Source organism: Bos indicus x Bos taurus, chromosome 20 (assembly GCF_003369695.1).
Source record: "Bos indicus x Bos taurus breed Angus x Brahman F1 hybrid chromosome 20, Bos_hybrid_MaternalHap_v2.0, whole genome shotgun sequence".
NCBI classification, from domain to species: domain Eukaryota; kingdom Metazoa; phylum Chordata; class Mammalia; order Artiodactyla; family Bovidae; genus Bos; species Bos indicus x Bos taurus.
The window spans coordinates 26096331-26116837 of NC_040095.1; the positions used below are offsets into that span (position 1 = coordinate 26096331).

At 41.2% G+C, this 20507-nt stretch overlaps 2 protein-coding genes across 2 annotated transcripts in view; both read right to left on the reverse strand.

Annotated features, from left to right (window-relative positions):
* ITGA1 (integrin subunit alpha 1) overlaps positions 1 to 19682 on the reverse strand; it is a 182000-nt gene extending 162318 nt beyond the window's left edge. The window contains exon 1 of the mRNA XM_027519949.1: positions 18960 to 19682. Within this exon, the coding sequence (XP_027375750.1) occupies positions 18960 to 19020 (61 nt within the window). The 5' untranslated portion in view covers positions 19021 to 19682. The remainder of the gene's footprint in view (positions 1 to 18959) is intronic.
* Positions 4398 to 6760, reverse strand: PELO (pelota mRNA surveillance and ribosome rescue factor). Its single transcript, XM_027520077.1, has 2 exons — positions 5332 to 6760; positions 4398 to 5032 (listed from the first exon to the last, which is right to left on the reverse strand). The coding sequence occupies exons 1-2, from the start codon at positions 6055 to 6057 to the stop codon at positions 4598 to 4600; spliced, it is 1161 nt and encodes a 386-aa protein (XP_027375878.1). The 5' UTR covers positions 6058 to 6760; the 3' UTR covers positions 4398 to 4597.
* Positions 19683 to 20507: the final 825 nt, after the last annotated feature.

Sequence of the window (20507 nt, forward strand, 5' to 3'; positions counted from 1 at the left end):
GAAAGAAAAAAAAAAAACAAACGCCTGAGATTTACCCCTAGACTCGACTCCTTCCATAACTGAACAATCTTCCCGTCCCATTGATCCGCTTAGTATTTCCTCGTGACTTCTAGTCATTGTACTGCCTTGTTTAGCCATCATTTTCCTGTTAAATTTTTCTAGTAAGTGTTCTCTTAACCTGTCCCCTTGCCTCCAATCTTGCCACCTCCAACCCCTTCTTGATGTTGTCAGTGATATTTGTGAAATGCAAAGTTTTGTCACGCCATCCTGTTTAAACTTTTCAGTGGTTTCTAACCATCAAACCTACCCTTTATCATGGTATGGGGAGAGGGGTGTCAAAGATGACTAGCACATTTGCCCTGCCTGCCTCCTCTTCCTGATCTTTCCAGGTTTATTATTTTAAGCAAATATGCTGGCTCTGTAAAGTTCCTCCTAGAAGCCACCTCTCACAACAGTGTGTCCTCTTAAACATTCTACAAGTTACTTGTATAACAGTGATTTGTTTCTTTCCTAAATCCAGCTCAGTACTTGATCCACACAGGCACTAAAAAAATGGATAAAATTAAATGTACTGCCTTTAAGAAGTGGTGTAATATAAGTATGGTTGCCCCATATCTCAGCTCTAGGCACAGGCAAAAGGATTTCTCTCTCCTCGAATCCTAAGAAACACCTAGAAACCTGTTTTCAACATGTAATTCAACATATTTTGATACTGAACACAAGTAGCCAGTATTATTTGCTTGGAAAACCATCTGATTTGAAAGTGAAATAATACTTTCCCAAAGAAGAGCTTCTACTCCAGGGGAATTATCATATACACCATTTCATCTGTGTACTTTTTTTTTAGCAACACAGAGAATTTCAGTTCAAGTATATAGGAATTGCAGAAATTATGAATCACTTTTCTTATAGAATATGTGAGGGTGAGAGATCTGGTTTAAAGGGATTAAAAAATGTCATCAATTAGTGACTGAAAATAAGCAGATGTAACAGAAAATTAGCCTCACAAAGCTATTCTAGTGGTACCTGGGAGAAAAATAATTCAACTTGAATATAAGGGAGTAACGAAAGTGAAATACAGACAGAAAATTAACAAAATATTTAACATAAACAGGAGACCAGGAATAGCAAAATATAATTTGATATGCATCATACCTGCAACAAAAGAAAACAAACTGCAAACTTCTCATTTATTGAGCCTAGCAAGGGTAGCAATCTGTTTCCAACAAGCACCTGGGGATGAACGGAAGCTTATAGTACAACGCTGCATTAATTTGAGGTATGTTATTGACAGTGTTTTCATTTGTTACCACAGTCATTCCTTATTAACGAATAGCAATTGGAATTAAACTGCTGTATATGCTTTCCAAAAACCTATGGTTCATTTTGTTTTTTAGAGAACAGTAAAAAATAATTATTTGAACCAATTTATTTTATTATGTTCTTATCACTATTTTGATATTTACACCTATGTATCTAGGAAGATATATACTTGATAATGGTACTGGTAAAACATTTAACTTTAAAAAATACAAATTCTTAAAGATACTTTAATTAGACATAGAAACAGGCTTTCATTTAGTTTTATAATTTAATTGAATATTGGTAGTTAGTTTTCCTTTAAGATCTTAAAACTCAAATATTTTTCTCTATGGCTGGCAACCCTAGGCAGAGATTAACTGGCACAAGGACAATAAGCTACTGCCTAAATGTTTTATCAGTTTTTATTACACATGGCAATCAACTGGAGATGCTAATATACAGGCTGCAATTCAACAGGTCTAGGGTAGACTCCTGGATTCTAGTTTCTAACAAGCTCTCAGAAGATGCTGCTGGTTCATGGAAACCACACTTTTGAACAGCAAAGCCTGAATCCAGGGTCTCAGCCTTGTTATCTATTGGAAATCACCTGGGAGCTTTAATAATGATTAAAAAAATAGTCTATCATTTCTAAGACTGCAAAGTTATTTAGTCTGGGGTCCAGTCTGGGTGTTGAGTTTTTACAGTTTCCAAGCTAAGATGAGTTCCCAAGCCCACCTGGGCTTCCCTGGTGGCTCACATTGTAAAGAGTCTGCCTGCAAAGATCCCTGGTCAGGAAGATCCTCTGGAAAAGGAAATGGCAACCCACTTTAGTATTCTTGCCTGGAGAATCCCACAGATGGAGGAGCCTGGCAGACTACACCCATGGGGTCATAAAAAGTAGGAAACAACTGAATGACTTCACTCACTTAATTAAGCTAAGATGAAGCTAAATTTGAGAATTTAACATTCTAAAACGTATTGGTTAGATTTACTATTAGGTTTTCTTTCCCCTGGTTTCTATAGCCATGGTTAACAGCTAGGACTAACCTGTACTAGATAGATAATGAGCTGCTGCTGCTAAGTCGCTTCAGTCGTGTCCAACTCTGTGCGACCCCAAAGACGGCAGCCCACCAGGTTCCCCATCCCTGGGATTCTCCAGGCAAGAACACTGGAGTGGGTTGCCATTTCCTTCTCCAATGCATGAAAGTGAAAAGTGAAAGTGAAGTCGCTCAGTCATGTCCGACTCTTAGCAACCCCATGTACTGAAGCCTACCAGGCTCCTCCGCCCATGGGATTTTCCAGGCAAGAGTACTGGAGTGGGGTGCCACTGAGCAAGAGGCCCCAGATCTCCAATTTCTGACTGAAAAAACAATGCATTATCAATAAAGTTCTAATATTAAGAATCTTAGTGACTTCAATATTTACACTCCTACCAAATTATTAATAACATAAATATCCATAAAATTATATAATGAAATGACAATTTAAATCACTTTGATTAGGAAGTAGATATTTTAAAATGTGCTTTTAAAGTATATGGAGGTGTCTATCCCTAACTACAGGCTTCTCTTGTGGCTCAGTGGTAAAGAATCCACCTGCCAACGCAGGAGACCTGAGTTTGATCCCTGGGTTGAGAGGATCTCCTGGAAAAGGAAAACGCAACCCACTCTAGCATTTTTCCCTTGGAAATCCCATGGACAGAGGAGCCTGGTGGGCTACAGTCTATGGGGTCACAAGAGTTGGACACTACTTAGCAACTGAACAACAACCACAGCTAACTACAGGTAAAAAGGTCCAGATTAGTTAGGAAGTTTTTTATAAACAATATACGAACTTGGCGCACCAGCAGAAAGGCTCAGAAGGCAGAAAGGACAAGCAAATTTAACTTAGTGTCCTTGTTTGAAGCAGGCACCACTGACCCCAGAGTTACAGACTGACTGACTTACCACTCTTTGTTCATAGGCCTTTCCTATTATTTTACTAAGTTGAGATGTGAAAAATGTTAAGATGTGATTATATTGCAAGGCCCCCTCAATTCTTAAATTGCACACAAAAAATAATGGAAAATATTTTAAACTCTCAGGTATTTGCATAAAGTCCCTAATTATAGTAAACAGCTGGAGTACAAATCAACTGCCATTTACTAATGATGTGATGGGCTTCCCTGGTGGCTCAGACAGTAAAGAATCCGCCTGCAATGTGGGAGACCTGGGTTTGATCCCTGGGTTGCGAGGATCCCTGGAGGGGGGCATGGCAACTCACTCCAGTATTCTGGCCTGGAGAACCCCATGGAGAGAGGAGCGTGGTGGGCTATAGTCCACGAGGTTGCAGAGTTGGACACGACTGAGCAACTAAACACAATGATGTGACAAACTTTCTGAACAGGCTTTCTCACCCCTCCATTAAGAATGCAAATGTACATACAAATTCATGGTAGCATTAACTGTAACTATGACAACCTCCCAAATACATAAATAGTGTGGGAGAGCAAAGAACTTAAGTACAGACTGTGCACTGTATCTAGGTTTGCCACTAATTAGCTCTTAATAAAGCAAATCCCATACTTAGCCTCATTTTAAAAATAAAAGCACCTTGAGTAGACTATCCTGAGAATCTTTAGTAGATCAAAGCTCTACAACCTAAAAGTAACTAATTAGGTGCTCCTCTAAAGTAAATACAATTTGTTCTAAACTAGCAAGAAAAACCCAGCTTATTACTTTTAACAAGGTTGGTTTAACAAGTTTCTTAAGAAAAATAGATTTTAACTTTAGCCTCAGGGAAGTCTTCTAATTACTAAGCAATCATTTAAAATAGCAAATAAACTTAAAAATTAAGAAAAATTGGAATGTGGGGGAAACGGCAAGAAAAAGGATCATATAACAAAGTGTAAGAATACATCGTGCCAAATTAAACAATGTAAACTGAAGATAATGAGATATTAAAAAGCTTTTCCTAAGGAAAACTACTTCAAAGCATGCTGTATGGGATTTTTATGTTCCATCCCAAAGAATATATAGGCATTCTTTTTAAATATACAAAATGTTTCTAAGAGCTGCGAATAACTCATAATTCCAAAATAAAATTATCCCAATTAATAATATATGGAGATTATTTCCTTTTATTGTTCAGTTTGAAAACATGTCCTGCCAACCACAAATCACCTAGAGTGACCAAAATACATGAAAAACCCCTGTGAGAACCACAAAGTGCCATTTTTGCAGCTTTCTTCACAGGATGCTGAGAAAATGTAACAGTGAAGGAGTGAGAAACAGGTTGTCTCAATTGTTAGTTGCAATCATTCATCTTCTTCAGAACTGGAATCATTCTCTTGGTCAGAGAGTTCAGGGACAGGAAAGCGGAGGATGGCAGCTATTCCAGTCAACTGGCTGAGCTGTTCCCCAGACACGTGAAGACTAGAGAATATCCTAACGGTGCCTGCGTTCTCTTTCACGCTGTCGACCAGCCGCACATATCGGCTGCGTGTGGCTACATCCTGGTGCCGGAAGAGCTCATCGCTGATGAGCAATGTGTCAATTGCCATGGCCTCATTGGCCTTTTCCACCTGCTTGAGTCCATAAAATGCTCGGTCCGGTTCGTGTTGCAACATTTTATAGAAATCATCCAAGGCCTTTACTTCCCCAGCGGCTTTCGTGTCTGAAAGGCGGCTAGCTACTGTAGGGTCACAAAGAGCCTCTTTCAGGGAGTACTTGTGTCCAGAGGAGGCATGTACCTAGAATCACAATTATAAAAGTTAGATAAAAGAATCTCTTAGGGTATCCGTTAAACTGCCCACAATGACCTCAAGCCAAAAACACTACTAAGGTTTTATACGTTTAAGAATTTAAACCAAGTTTATTACATAAAATCTCTAGCTGCTTAACAGGTTTCTTTTCACCGCATTATCCAATTCACAATCCCAGCCAAGTTAAACCTTTTTTCCTCTGGTACTATTCTGAGTTCTAAAACTAGGAGTAGTTTAAGCAAACCCCTCTGCCCATGTTTAATTATCCCTGGGTAAGACTGTTTTACCTGAAGGAATTTGGACCGGTTTTCCAGGAGCACTTTGTTGTCGGTCTTCACTGCCTGTTGAAACATGTAGTCGCAGAACTGCTCCCTCACAAATCCTGGGCTGGCCACTAGGACGCACTTTACAACATCGAAGTGTATGTGGCGCTGGATGGCCTGGACCACCTGTTCATAGAACCGCTCCAAGGCCCGGTCGTGCTGCGAGCAGTTGCCTTTCCGTTTCCGAGGGATGTTCACTTCCACCTTGGCCCGAGTGAGGGTCATGCTGGGAGTGACTAAGCAGATGTGGGCGAGGCCTTCCTGCATAACCACAGCCGCCACATCGGCGCTCCAGGCTGGGTCACAGGCTTGCTCGATGCGCTCCAGAACCACACTGTCCCACTGTTTTTTGGCCAGGGTGAACTGGCGGTTGGGCTCCAGCTCGATGGTGTGGTAAGCCCCCATCTTGACATATTCATTCTCCTGGATGTTGGTCCCCTTGACCCGCAGCTGGCAGGCTTGGGAGTCGAAGTCGATGGCCTCCACGCAGAGAGTGAGGGTCGTGCGGACCCGGTTGCTTCCCACGCTGCCGGTGGAGGACTCGGTCTGCACCTTGCGGATGGTGGAAGCGCGCAGGCTGTCGCCCACCTGCACTAGATTGTAGGTGTGCCACATGTCCTCGGGTTCCTCGGGAACCAGGGTCACCTGGCCCGCATTGTCTTTCTCAATGTCCTTCCTCACGAGCTTCATGACCCTGGCGGGGGCTCACTGCCAAAACAAGAGGAACCGAGGGGGTCCCCGCGGAAAAAGGAGTCGGGAAGGGAAAGAAATCCTAGGCCGGGAAGGGGGCGGGGCCCGGTTCCTCCCGGCACCTGCCTCGCGAGAAGGAAACACGTTATATCCGACTCTAGCGGCCGTGGGGTGGGGCACTTACTCTAGCCCTTCCTTTTCGTAGTCTCGAGGCGCGCCGCGCAAAATCGGCTCGAGAGGCACCGCTGCGAACACCTTTCTCTCCGCGGTTCCTGCTGCTGTACAGACCAAGGCTGATGCAACGAGGGCGCATGCGCAGCCCTCCTCCTGCCTCCCAGCGCACGGCTTACGTCCCCAAGGAGGAGGCGGGGCCGCAGCTTGCGCGTGCGCAGGCGCGCTAAGCCCGGAGGTGTTTCCCGAAGAATAAACCACCTAAGGAAAGCACACGGAGTCTTTGGTGGCGAGTCTTTGGTATTAGTGCTGAAACTGGACTTCCTAAGTTTTTTCTTCCACCCCTGTTTGTGAAGAATCTGGGGAGTTGTGAGTGCAAATATATATATATATATTTTAAGCTGTGTGCACACCTTCTCCCTATGGATAATTCTAGTTACGGAAAAGTAATAACTTATGGAAAAGTAAAAGGGCTCTGAAAAGTGCAGACTTGGCACCAAGGGCCAAACTACGCCCCGCCTTGCTCCTGCCTCATCCCCAGTCAGACGGTGCACGCTTTTTGGAGCTGCTCAGTCCAGAAGCTGTTTCTTAAGAACGTCTGGTCACGGGGCATCTGCACTGAGTAACGTGCCCAGCTGCTTTGTGCTCTCAGTTGACCAAGTGTGCACGATCTGATTAACCCAGATGTTAAAACACTGATCCCAGAGAGAGAAGAAACCATCTGTGGAATTTACCCCTGGATGGACCTCTCAGTTGCTTTGATCTGATGTCCTGAGAACCCCAGAAGCCAAGGTTGGCAGTCTCAGCTTTCCGCTGCTCAGCAGCCTGTGAAATGTTTACGTAGGGGTTGGGTCTCAACAGTTTAGGACCGGATCTTCATTGTCAGAGCTGAGCTGAGACCCCAGGACTGGGGAAGTGGAGGAAGGACTGATTTACCCTGACTGAACAGCTGCAGAATTCATTTGAAAAAAAAATCCATAAGTCACTTAACATTTTGGGATGAAGGAGAGGCGGGGGTAATTTGAAAGGTGGGAACTGCCTCTTAAAAGGACCAGTGAATCGAAGAAAACCCACCAAAGTTTTGAGAGTTAAGATGGCTTGGAGGGCAGAGGGCACAAATCTTCCCCATTGGCCTTCCTATGTTATTGGGTAAGGCATTGGAAGGGAAACTTAACCACCCTAAAATGTAAGACTGGGATGAAGGGGTGTAATATGACTTTGGCACAGATCTTGATACCCAAATCTCAATTAACTTCCTCAAAGGTTGTCTGGGGGGAACACAAAGGTCCCCTCCAAAACTCTAGTGCAAATTAGAACAGCTTTTTCTTTTTTGGTGGCATCTCCTCTCCCTTGGCCTTTCTGTACCTCCTTCTTTCGCCACCTTCTATCATACTGAGTGCCCTCCCAAAGTTCCTGAGACTGTCTTCTTCCAGAACTCAAGAACTTTACATTGAACAAAGAACTGATTACACTAAAGTGTGAGTCTGGCTTTTGTCTCCCAACAGACATGGATCTTTTTATTCTTAACTAATAGTGTGTGTGTGTGTGTGTGTGTGTGAGAGAGAGAGAGAGAGAGAGAGAGAGAGAGAGGTGGTGGATAAAGAAGGAGGAAGAGATGCTTTGAGATGCTCCTTGGTCACCTTTTTAAGTATAATCATTCCCCCTCTTGAAAATCTGCCAAGGATCAAAAACCACAGTGATAGGTACACAGGGCCCTTAATACATGTTTGGTTTTTAGTGAAGAGCTATCACTTCTTAAATATTCACCAGGTACTTCCTATGCTTTTTCCAGTTCTTACCTATAAGGTAAATATTTGTTATTCTCATACATAAATGAAGAAAATGAATTAGAGAGGTTAAAGGATTCAAGGTCACATAACCAGTATTCAAATCCAAGCCTGCTTAATTCCACACTCATTCTACCAACACAAATCTGAATTTATGGACACTTGAAATCATCCCCTAAACTCTGAAGGTTATGTGTAGTTGTTCAGTCGCTCAGTCATGTCCGACTCTTTGGGACCCCATGGACTGCAGCACACTAGGCTTCCCTCTCATCCACTATCTCCTGGAGTTTGCTCAAATTTATGTTCATTAAGTCACTGATGCTATCTAACCATCTCATCCTCTCCTGTCATTTCCCCTTAACTCTCACCTTTATCAGTTAAACTAAGACTCACAGCTTAGAAGTCAACCTGGGGCATTGAAAGGAAGGTTCCTTCCTTGCTCTTTTATTACTAAAACAAAAAAGTCCTTATATTCTTTTCAATATTTTTCAATATTTTCAATATTTTTATCTTTTCAATAATTTTCCTTCTGCTCGGCCTTGGTCACCATTGTAATTCTTGAGAAAGATCAAATATCCTACCTTAGAAAAATAAATATATATTTCTACATTGCAAATCAATGGTAAACCTCTGTTGACTGTTGATTCTGTGATTCTTCTTTTTTTTTTTTTTTTAATTATGAGACACACTGCTTTGGGTTGTCTTTTAAAATATAAATGTGCTTCAGTGATTGAACATACTACAAAACTTTCACAGAAATGTTTTTTGATCTGAAACGTCCATAACAGAATTTTTTTTTAGTAATTTGAGCTTGTTGAATGGTCAGATGTTTTTCTCCCAGATTTTGTGTTTTAACTTAGTCTTTCTAGGTCAGTCATCACAGTTCTGAGTTATTTGGGGGTTCTCATTCTCTGTTAAAATCCAAATTCCATGAAATTCAAGGCTTCCAAGACATGACTTCACAAATTTTATTTCCCTGTATCCCCTTCAGCCCCCTAAATTCCTCAGTGGGAGCAGTCTTTGTTCCCTGTACATCCTGGCAACTTTCTACTTTGCTGCCTTAGCTCTTATCTTTTTAAAATGTCACTTTCTCTCACCCCTACTTCCATAAATCCATTTAAGCTTACTTATCATTGAGCTTAAATGTTACCTTCAAGTTGAAACCATGCATGCTATTAGTTGGGTACATTTCTTTCTTACTGAAATCTGGATGGGTTCATCCTTGCATCCCTCGACTGTCCCATGAAAAGTCCCCTTGCACCTAGTAGGCATTCATATATGGATGACGAGCTGAGTGGATCAGATAAAACATGTAGCAACTATATTTAACATTATTACAGATACTTCTTAAGACACTGATATTACTAACTATAGCTCACCTGGTTTACAAAGTAATTCCCTTTATTTTCAGACTTCTACGGTTACAGTAGTTACATAACATATAGCAGTATAGAGTATTTTCAGTCTTTAAATAAGCAAAATCATGAGGGAAAAAACCGAAATTTAACTGTTGCTTTAAATCCTAATTTTATACTTATTTATTGGCTCTTTGAAGATAGAACTCTTTGTATCAGTAACTTTAATTATATCTATTTTCCTGTAAACTTTTATTTATATTAATCTCTCCAGAAAAAAGAGAAGTCAGTGTTGTTGCTTCCAAAAGCTTTCAATTTGTTGTTTTTGATATACTTCCAGTGTCTCAGTTGGGCTAGAAGTCAAATATCCTGGATTGTAATTCTTACACTGTCAATTGTTTTTACTATAATTTCTGGCACCACTTAATCTCTTTGAAACTGAACTTCTTTTACTTAGGAATTGAGGAAATTGAATTCAGTAATTAAAATTGTTCTAATTGTAAAACCTATTCTGCAATGGTATTTTTAAAAAATTAAAACACTACCCATAATCTCACCCTGACACATTTATTTTCAGTTTTGAATCTGATTCTTCTAAGGCCGATTTTAGTGGTAAAAGACCAATACTAATTTTAATGTTTGCATGTCAAGAGTTAGCAGACCTGAGTTATGGTCTTTTCTAGCTCAATTTTAGCAACTTTAGTTAAGTTCCCAACCTCTATAAAGCTAAAATTTTTCACTGTAAATTATAAATAAGATTGTCTGCCTCTCTCATTCACTATCCCTTAGAAGGTTTTAATGAGATTATGATACATTGAAAATTGTGAAACTGGCTTCCCTGGTGGCTCAGAGGGTAAAGCGTCTGCCTGCAATGCAAGAGACCTGGGTTCGATCCCTGGGTCAGGAAGATCCCCTGGAGAAGGAGATGGCAACCCACTCCAGTATTCTTGCCTGGAGAATCCCACGGACGGAGGAGCCTGGTGGGCTACAGTCCACGGGGCGGCAAAGAGTTGGACATGACTGAGCGACTTCACTTTCACTTTCATAGACATGTAAGGTATTGTTGTAAATCTCTAAGAATACCTGGCTTGAAATTAGAGATTTGGATCAGACAAAAGCAAGGAGCAAGGGCTCACTTTAACATGATCACAATTATTCAGCCTTGAAAAATAACGGGTTCAGTAGAGTTGAATGATAGATGATCTGTTGGGTGCATTTATGTATACTACTTTCTACCTCCTTTCCAGGGAAACCTTAGGTTACTCCTACTGCATGAGCTGGCTCATGTACCTCATGATGAACTGATTACAATCGTTCCTATTATAATAATAACATTAGAAATGATTTGTGTGATAGCAGCAGGGCTAATGGGCTGCCTTGTTTGAAGATCCTGTACTTAGCACTGCTGCTGCTGCTGCTGCTGCTAAGTTGCTTCAGCCGTGTCCGACTCTGTGTGACCCCATAGATGGCAGCCTACCAGGCTCCGCCGTCCCTGGGATTCTCCAGGCAAGAACACTGGAGTGGGTGTACCTAACACAGTGACCCTTAAATAGTAGAGGCTGTATACATTTTCTTGTATCCATCTTAGATTTTTTGCAAAGGTTACTTTCCAACAACACAAAACTAATATTTTCCTTTTTCTGCTTTGGGGGCTTTTCCCATTATTACTTTTTTGCTTATCTATTACTTCTTTCAGACTCTGAGCTTCTTAAGGGCAAACACTACTTTTTATTGTGTTCCTTTGTATCACTTTTCATGTGTCCCTGGAACCCAGCACAACTGGTACATTATCATAATTATATGAAAGAATGAGTGGTTATTAGCGCTACTTTAATTCAGAGTTTTTAACTTGTCTATCATTGACATCTTAAAATTATGAAATCACATTCTGTTTTATAGTGTTACTGATAATTTGAAAGGAAGATTTCTCTTAAGATAAATTTTTGTAAACCTATTTCATTTTTTTGAGCTATCTATGCATGGATAAGAAAATGATTAATTTTAAATATATATTAGTGAGATAAAGGTCTTAAAATGTTTTAAAATATTGTATGATGACAATTGGTATTATTACACTTGGTTTGGAAAATGATCTTTACAGAATGAACAACCAGCACTCTTATTATAAATTTCTAGTGATGATTGCAATAGTTATTTAAGAGAGAATGTACTAACCTTAAATTGTACAAAGATGTCTATGTGACGTCCATAAGCAAAGTTAGTGGTTGACTGGGAGGATTATTCAGCTAATTCAAGTAAAATGGTAAAAGAGAAAAGGGGAAAGTGTTTTGTTTTGCTTTAAGGAACTTGCTGTACTCACTATCTAAATTTCCTGTGATTAAAAATACTTACTTGCAATTGTCACAAAACAATATAAAGCCTCCTACTAAATAAATAATCTTATCAACAAAAGTGTGTGGGAGGGTATATTCCTATTTGTATGAATCTCTATATAATATAGGATTATTTTATTAAAATATTACAATAAAATATGTAATTTTAGGAACTGGTCAATACCTTTGAATTTTCAAACTGTAGTACTTGGCAAACTAAAAGTATATAGTTAAAAAGAAAATTTTGAAAAGCATATTTGTAAGTTGTATTAAGAGTACAGGATTTATAATAAAATATGCAGACCATTCATCTTAATCATTTGAGATTCTAGTGTGATTGATTTAGGTATCCTATTCAAATTTAAGAATTTTCATTTATTTCAGCAGATCTCAGGTAGTTCATACCAAAATAATATGTCTTCACTGCTTTTACTATCTGAATTATAATGATTTTTCAAAGATTTCTCACTTATTTTGTTTATAGAGCTCTACTATTTTTATAAAGCAATATTAATGTTTTTGTACATAGAGTGAATTCTTAATTCCAACCAGTGCATATATTTTAATTGCATTTTAAGATTTAGTTGACTTTTTAATATTCCTTTTAAGTTAGAAAAGACATTTGATAAAAAATTAGGTCCTGTCAAATATACTTGGTCCTGGTACTAACCACTGATATGAAAGAATATTAGAGATATTAAAGCCTGCCAAAACTAGAGTTATCGATCCTGTGACCTGGAACATTTTTGAATTATTTCATTGTCACTTTTCTCCCTAAGCTTCCTCTTAAAGGTAGAGTATTCAGAGGAAGCTCTGTTATTGGGATCTGGTGAGGTTGCTGGTGTCAGAGGAGCGATTATTCTTTGAATCAAACTTGGCCCTGGAAGAGAACTAAAAGGAGGACAATGTTCATATCTTTGTATCTAGGAGTGTGTTTGGAATCTTATGATGCAGTTTTTAAAAATGTGATAGAAAATTTCATGTAGATATACTGCATGTTATTATAATTTTCAGATGTATATATTTCAGCATTTTAACATCACTTGAAACTAGGAGAATTGATGCTTTTGAACTGTGGTGTTGGAGAAGACTCTTGAGAGTCCCTTGGACTGCAGGGAGATCCAACCAGTCCGTTCTGAAGGAGATCAGCCCTGGGATTTCTTTGGAAGGAATGATGCTAAAGCTGAAACTCCAGTACTTTGGCCACCTCATGCAAAGAGTTGACTCATTGGAAAAGACTCTGATGCTGGGAGGGATTGGGGGCAGGAAGAGAAGGGGATGACAGAGGATGAGATGGCTGGATGGCATCACTGACTCGATGGACATGAGTCTGGGTGAACTCCAGGAGTTGGTGATGGATAGGGAGGCCTGGTGAGTTGCGACTCATAGGGTCTCGAAGAGTCGGACACGACTGAGCGACTGAACTGAACTGAACTGAACTGAAACTAGGAGGCATCTGTAGGTTCAGCAATTATAATCGGATTGGCAGTACTTTTCTTTCTTAATAGTACCTAAAATACTGGTGCATCAGTCACTTAATGGTGATTTCCATTCAACTAGATATAAATATGGATAGATAGAAATAGATAGACTATTCCTGATATAACTAAAAGAGACAACTTGACTCCTTTATTATTTTATGAGTTTGTAGTCTGTTCTTTTGTGACTCATTCAATAGCAAATTTTCAAGTACCTATTATTCATAGATGGTAGGGATAATAAACAAAGACCCTATTCTCAACAGAACATACACTAATCTGGGAAAACAGACAACTTGATGTTTAATTTTAATATGCTGTGTATTATAGAAGCAAAGGTGCTGGAGTCATTCAAGTATCTGGGGGAGGGGGGTTCAGTCTACTCCAGTGGCTTCATGGAAGTGACATTCACATGGGGACTTGAGGATCTGTAGCACTGTAACAGAGAAGGCAATGGCACCCAACTCCAGTGCTCTTGCCTGGAGAATCCCAGGGACGGCAGAGCCTGGTGGGTTGCCTTCTGTGGGGTCGCACAGAGTTGGACTCAACTGAAGTGACTTAGCAGCAGCAGCACTGTAACAGCTTATGCAAAGACCTGGAGATTTCAGAGGAACTGGCACAATGGAGGAGCTGAAAGAAGCTCAATAATCATAAAGACAGGAATATATTCAGCTCATTTACATCTGTTGATACATTACTGTACTTGCTTTGAGAGCGAATACAGTTCTCCAGTCAGGGGCCACTCGGAATTGGCAGTGTATTCTGACTTTAGCATTGTGACAACGATTCCAAATATCTTTCATCTCAATTTCTTAACAAAAATTCAAATACACTATATTGTATTTCATATAACAGAAGAGCAGTGTAGGTAAAGAATAGCATTTTGATGCCTAGTTTTCTGAATATATTTAAAACATGAGCTCCTTTATTTTATAAATTAGTTAAGGGGCATATTAAAATTCAGCAAGTTCTACATCTAATGGGATGTTTGTTGGGTTGAGGTGTTGGAACCCAGGCAGAGGAGCCTCCATCTAAGGAAGTAAGATCAACAGTTATACGTTGTGGCCCTCGAGCTCATGCATCAAAATAACAGCATGAGAGCAGGGAAGAAAAGTAGGCAAACTAGTTTGGCATGTATGTTTTATTGCTACCATTACTGCCCATTTATTAAACAAATGAACAAAAGTCCTCTGAATTTATTGCTGACTTTACAGGCTTCATAATGACTTAAATATTTTCGCTGTTTTCAGCAGCTCCTGACAATCCACTGTATGTCATTGGAGGTCATTTCTTTGTTATAAGTGGCTGACTTCCTTCCATATCCAGCCATGAGCTCACTGGACTTCTTTTAGAATAGGAAATCTTGCCTGTGAAAAAAGTCATAAAAGAAGACTCCTGCTTGTAGTCTAGCTGAAATGTTTCTAGGGAGGAGAGATACACACTCAATTAGGGATAATTCTGTATTTGTATTTTTAATAACCGGAGATTATAATTTTTTGAGTTATAATTTGAGTTATTTTGAGTTATAATGAGTCTTATTTGAGTTATAATTAATGTAAGAAGGGACATCATCTAATTTCACTATATACCTAAAAGTCATGGAAAACAGACCCATTTCATCGTTAATCAGATCCTTATCAAAGTCTTTTAGACAATTAGACTTGGATTTAACATTTAGAGGGTTGAGCAAGAGGGAAATGGATTTATATTTAGACAGACAATTGTTGTTGTTATTCAGTCCCAAAGTCATGTCCGACTCTGTGACTCCATGGACTGCAGCACGCCAGGCTCCCCTGTCCTTCACTATCTCCTCGAGTTTGCTCAGATTCATGGGCACTGAGTTGGTGATGCTATCTAACCATCTCATCCTCTGTCGCCCCCTTCTCCTTTTGCCTTCAGTATTTCCCAGCATCATGGTCTATTTCCAAAATGGTACATTTCCAGAACCTGAGAGATCTGAATAGAGTATAGGGTTTGCCATTTATTAATTGTGTGACTGTAGTCAAATTAGTCTCTCAGTTTCTTCATCTGTAAAATATGAATAATAGTTCCAGAATTTCCCCTTTTTGAGACTAAAATGTAATATGTGCAAAATTCTTGGCACAGGGCCTCATATCTAATACATTCTCAAAAAATATGTGCCTTTCAGCAGTAAGTAGTGCTAATTCTTCTCTGTTATTGTCTTGATCTTTGTCCCCTGGGAGTTTGAATTTTGCCATTTGGACATGACCAGTGGGAGAGCTGGGCAAGGCATTAGGGGGTAGGAAGAAAAGGCAGGGTGTTCGTTTCCCCTGTTTTCTCCCTGCTAGGCTTCAGCTTTGGCACTAGCTGCATTCTGCTTCTTACGGCCACAGCTCCTGTCCAGTGGTCCCCCTCCCATAGCCAGAGTTCACGGTCAAGCTGACGTTGCTACCCCGTCAGGCCTAGGAACAGCAGTGGCTTTTCATCTCATGTTGCTTCAGGTGCTTTCTTCCTACTTGTTCCTGCTTGTTCTACGGTGCTCCATCAACTTTTGTCAATTCCTTTCTATGTTTGTGCAAACAGTCCCTTGACTTAAGTCAGTTTTCTTCAGCTAAATCCTTTATATGTGCTACTAGTTCTTTTGCTGGGACTTGGACATATTTAAAGTAACGATAAAGACTTTAGACATAGAGAAGGGCATCTTTCCTGATGAATCATGTTTAAATGTTGAGAAAAGTTAATACAAGATAGTCCTAAATATAATGGGAAGTTTACTGAGATAGTTTATTAGAGAGATGGTTGTTGTGATGTAAACCCAGCTTTGAAGACTGGAGAGTTTGTTTAGAGGGTAGGGGGTAGTAAGAAAGAAGGGTGGAATGCTTTTCTAGATGCATAAAATAGTATCATATGCACGGTAGCAAAATAAGCATGAGGACTAATGGGGGAAATAAGGAAATGTGACTCGATGTCATGACTGGCAGTTTATGTTTGGAGGTTTTGGTAGGCAGATAATGGTCTTTCATATATCTTCATTTCCTAATCCCTGGAACTTGCAAATGTATCACTATATATGGCAAAAAGGATTTGGTATGTATGATTAAATTAAGAATCTTGAGCTGGGGAGATTATCCTGGATTATTCAGGGGAGCCCAGCATAATTAGCATTTTTTATATGAGGAAGGAAATAGGGTCAGCATCAGAGATGGAGATGTAATGAAGAAGCAGTCACAGGAAAGATCTGAAAATGCTACTTTACTGGCTTTGAAGATGGAGGATGGAGCTACAAGCCAAGGAATGCAGATTGCCTTTACAGTCTGAAAAAGGCAAGGAAATGGATTCTCCCCTAAAACCTCCAGAAAAAAGGCAGCTCTGCCAACATCTTGATTTTAGCCCAGTGAGACTTCTGACCCATAGAACTATGAGTGGTAAATTTGTCTTGTTTTAAGCCAGTAAATCTGGGGCAATTTGTTATGACAGCAATAGGAAACTGATAAGAGGCATAGTGGGAGACAGAGGGTACTGGATTAGGGCAGACCCTGAAAGTTTGGTTGAGAATTGTGGATTTTATCTTATGGATAACATAGAGCCACCAAAGGTTTTTGGCTAAAGACTAAGGTATGATAAAAAAACTATGTATTAGGAAGATTAATTAGAGGTTAAGTTCAGACTGAAGACAGGAAGATGAGTTCTACAGTACTGTGCATGGGTGGGTATGGTGATAAGACCCCAGATTATGGACTCTGTGGATTGATGAGAAGTTTGTAAGGAAGGTGACAACATGATGACTGACAGGATAACCAACAAAGGAAAAGAAGACATCAAATTTTAGATCCTTCTGTTATGCTGTGAAATGGGCATAAATGTAACACATAAGGCGGCTTCCCAGTTGGCTCAGTGGTGAACAATCTGCCTGCCAATGCAGGAGACCCAGGTTTTGCCACTGGGTCAGAAGATCCCCTTGAGAAGGAAATGGCAACCCACTCCAGTGTTCCTGTCTGGGAAATTCCATGGGCAGAGGAGCCTGGTGGGCTTACAGTCCATAGGGTCACAAAGAGTTGGATGCTACTGAAGTGACTTAGCACATATGCATGCATTATCTCCCAACAGTTGCAAAAAACTAACAGTATACAACTTACGGCTGTTTTAGGCATAAGGAAATAAAGTAGTTGACTATATATATATACACACACACATATATGAAATTGTAATTTGTTTACTTCAATTTTTTTGCATTTCATTCTTTTCAGAGGATTTGCAAACCTCATTTGATTATTTCTACATTCAAAGTCGCTCAGTTGTGTCTATCTCTTTGCGACCCCATGGACTGTAGCCTGCCAGTGTCCTCTGTCCATGGAATTCTCCAGATCGAACCCAGGTCTCCCCCATTGCAGATGGATTCTTTATTGTCTGAGCCACCAGGGAAACCCAAGAATACTGGAGTGGGTAGCCTTTCCCTTCTCCAGGGGAACTTTCAGACCCAGGAATTGAACAGGGGTCTCCTGCGTTGCAGGAAGATGCTTTACCAAATGAGCTACCAGGGAAATCCATTTCTAAATTAGTGACTGCTTATTGAGTAAAATGAGAAAGATACAACTTGAATACTTAGTAAAACATTCAAATTTTGCACAGCAACAACAAGAAGATGCAAACAGCCTCCAAAAAACTTGAGTTGGAGAGGAATCATAGGTCAAATGGGCTTCCCTGGTGGTGCTAGTGGTAAAGAACCAGCCCACCAATGCAGGAGACAGTGAGACTTGGGATGGATCCCTGGGTTGGGAAGATCCCCTGGAAGAGAGTATGGTAACCCACTCCAGTATTCTTGGAAAATCCCATGGACAGAAGCGCCTGGCAGGCTACAGTCCATAGCATTGGCTAGAATTGGACATGACTTAACATGCATGCACGCATAGCTCAAACATGTGTAAAGGATAGTGACAGTGGCTTACACAGTCAGCTATTCACTGACTGTAAAGCTGTTCCCAAGTTGACACTATTTGCATTATTGGCCCTTTTCACACAAAGCTTCAGCCATCTGCCTTCTCTTTCTTTCACCCTTGCAACTTTTCCTGCTCAGTCAGTAACTGGTAGAAAAGATCTAACTATTGGTTAACGATTTGGAAAATCTTAGAAAATGCTTTGATTCCACCTTTTTTTACCCCCTAAATTGAGCATAAGCTTGCATCTCCACTGTGCTTAAGTCTCTCCCAAAAGATACCTATTTATGCACAAGTAACAATACTTTACTTTGTATTTTAAAAATTATTCTGCTAATTCTCAAAGTAAATGTTCACTACTTCCTCAATTTCAATATGTTCCTTTTCCTGGGTGCTAACACAGAAACATCATTTCAGCACAAGAGACAACTTTGCCTTGCATTCTTCTCTTTCCTCCTCTGTAGCAGAAACTATCTTGAGTACATAAAGCAAGAAAATGAATAATGTCCACTCTTGAGCAACCTGAAAGTAGAAACTCTACACACAGACACGAAAAAGGAAAGTAGAAGCCATCAGCAAAGTCCTAAAATACCATGCATACTGTCAAAAACAACTTTAATTTGAAAAGTCACTTCCACCTTGTAAAGTTTTCAGCACCTCTCCCCCCATCATTGAGGCGGAGGGTTTTGAAACAACTTCAGAAGTAATTCACACCGAAAACCCAACGCAGAAAACTGCTTTCAGAGCTCCAACCTGCCCGGACTATCTGGAGCGCCCGAAAGTGGATCCGCGCTCCCTTCTCCACTCCGGGCCGAAGCTCTGCGCGCCTCCCTCCCGGAGTCCCGCGCTCAGGAGATGCTCGGAGAAAAGCAGGGTCACTCACCGGAGAGGAGCCAGCAGTAGGCGACAGCGACCCCTGGGCTGGCGCGGCGCCGGGGGTCCATGACTGGAGTGGGCGCAGCGCCCGGGGGACGCGCGGGATCGGAGGCGAGGACTCGGCGGAACCGCGCGCAGGAGCCGCGTTGCTCGCCGCCGGGGGTCTCAGTCGCTGGCCGGTCGGCCCCGGCGCCCGGGGAGCCGCGGGGCGATTTCCTGTGTTTTCCACCGGTGCCTCTAAGTTCGGTTCACGCTACTCGCCTCGCAGAATTGCCACATCGCCCCCCCTCTTCGTGCTCTGAAATCCCACTGGCAGCCTCCCAGGCTGTGTCTGAGACATGGACAAATAAAGCCAGCTTCGCGGGTCCTTGTTTAGGCTAAAGTCCACGAGCTGCGAAGCAAACCTTAAAGGGACATCTGCCTTTCATTGAGAGGGTGATCCCGCTCCCGGCGCCAACTCCCTAAGGTGGTAGGAACGCGGACGAGGGCTGGACCTTGAGGGGGTGTCGTTAGCCCAGTGGCTCCGCCTTTGCACCCCTCGCTTCTCCCGAGGTCTGGGCACCCAGGCGCTTTCAAAGTGCCGGCGCTCCTCGGCCAGTAAGGGGAGGGGGGCGGCTTTCCTGAGGTCCGATTGCGCAGAAGAGGTCAGTCCGTCTGTGAAAGTGAGCGAATTTGGTTGCCGCGCGCCTCTCCTGCGGGCACTTGAACTTCGCTGTCCAGCCCTTTTGCACTCAAAGTGGGTGGGGGCGTCTACCCTGACACGCCCCTCTGAGGGCTTGGCTTTCCATAATGAGGGTTTGCTTCCTTTCTGCTGATTCGTGGTCACAGGGAGGCTTTTCTTTGGGCAAACTGTGATAGCTAGAGGAAAGGAGAGCTAAGACTGAGAGAAAAAGGGAAAGAGAAATGCAAGAGGGAATCTAGAGGGGAAGGAAGGGAGGAAAACAGTCTCGTTAGAAATGGAATGTGTGTGGGCTATTTGTTTAATCTCAATTAAGATGTTTGTACACTGGAAATTGAACCTAAGAAAGACTTTAGGGCACTGTTTTATTTCTTGTTGCTACAGACTTTAATAAATAAGAATGAATTAATTTGGGTGCATGTTATTTACTCCACTTAGGAGTTTGCAGTGCTTCTCTTGTCAAGTTGTAAATCCTTTAAGTCAAGAGCCACATCTACATGGTAACTTCACCAAATACTTGTTGTATTTAAATCAGCTATGTTTTAATGGTTTTGAGAATTTCAAAGAAGGGGAAGTAATGGATGAGTAGACTTGTATTTACAGGTGTAGTGTGTGTGTGTGTGTGTGTGCACTCTCAGTGGCTCAGTCGTTTCTGACTCTGTGACTCCAAGGACTGTAACCCAACAAGTTCTTCTGTTCATGGAATTTTCCAGGCAAGAACACTGAAGTACGTTGCCATTTCCTCCTCCAGAGGATCTTCTTGACCCAGGGATCAAACTCCCATCTCCTGCATTGGCAGGTGGATTCTTTACCACTGACGTACCTGGGAAGCCCCTTACAGGTGGTTCAGTTCAGTTCAGTTCAGTCGCTCAGTCA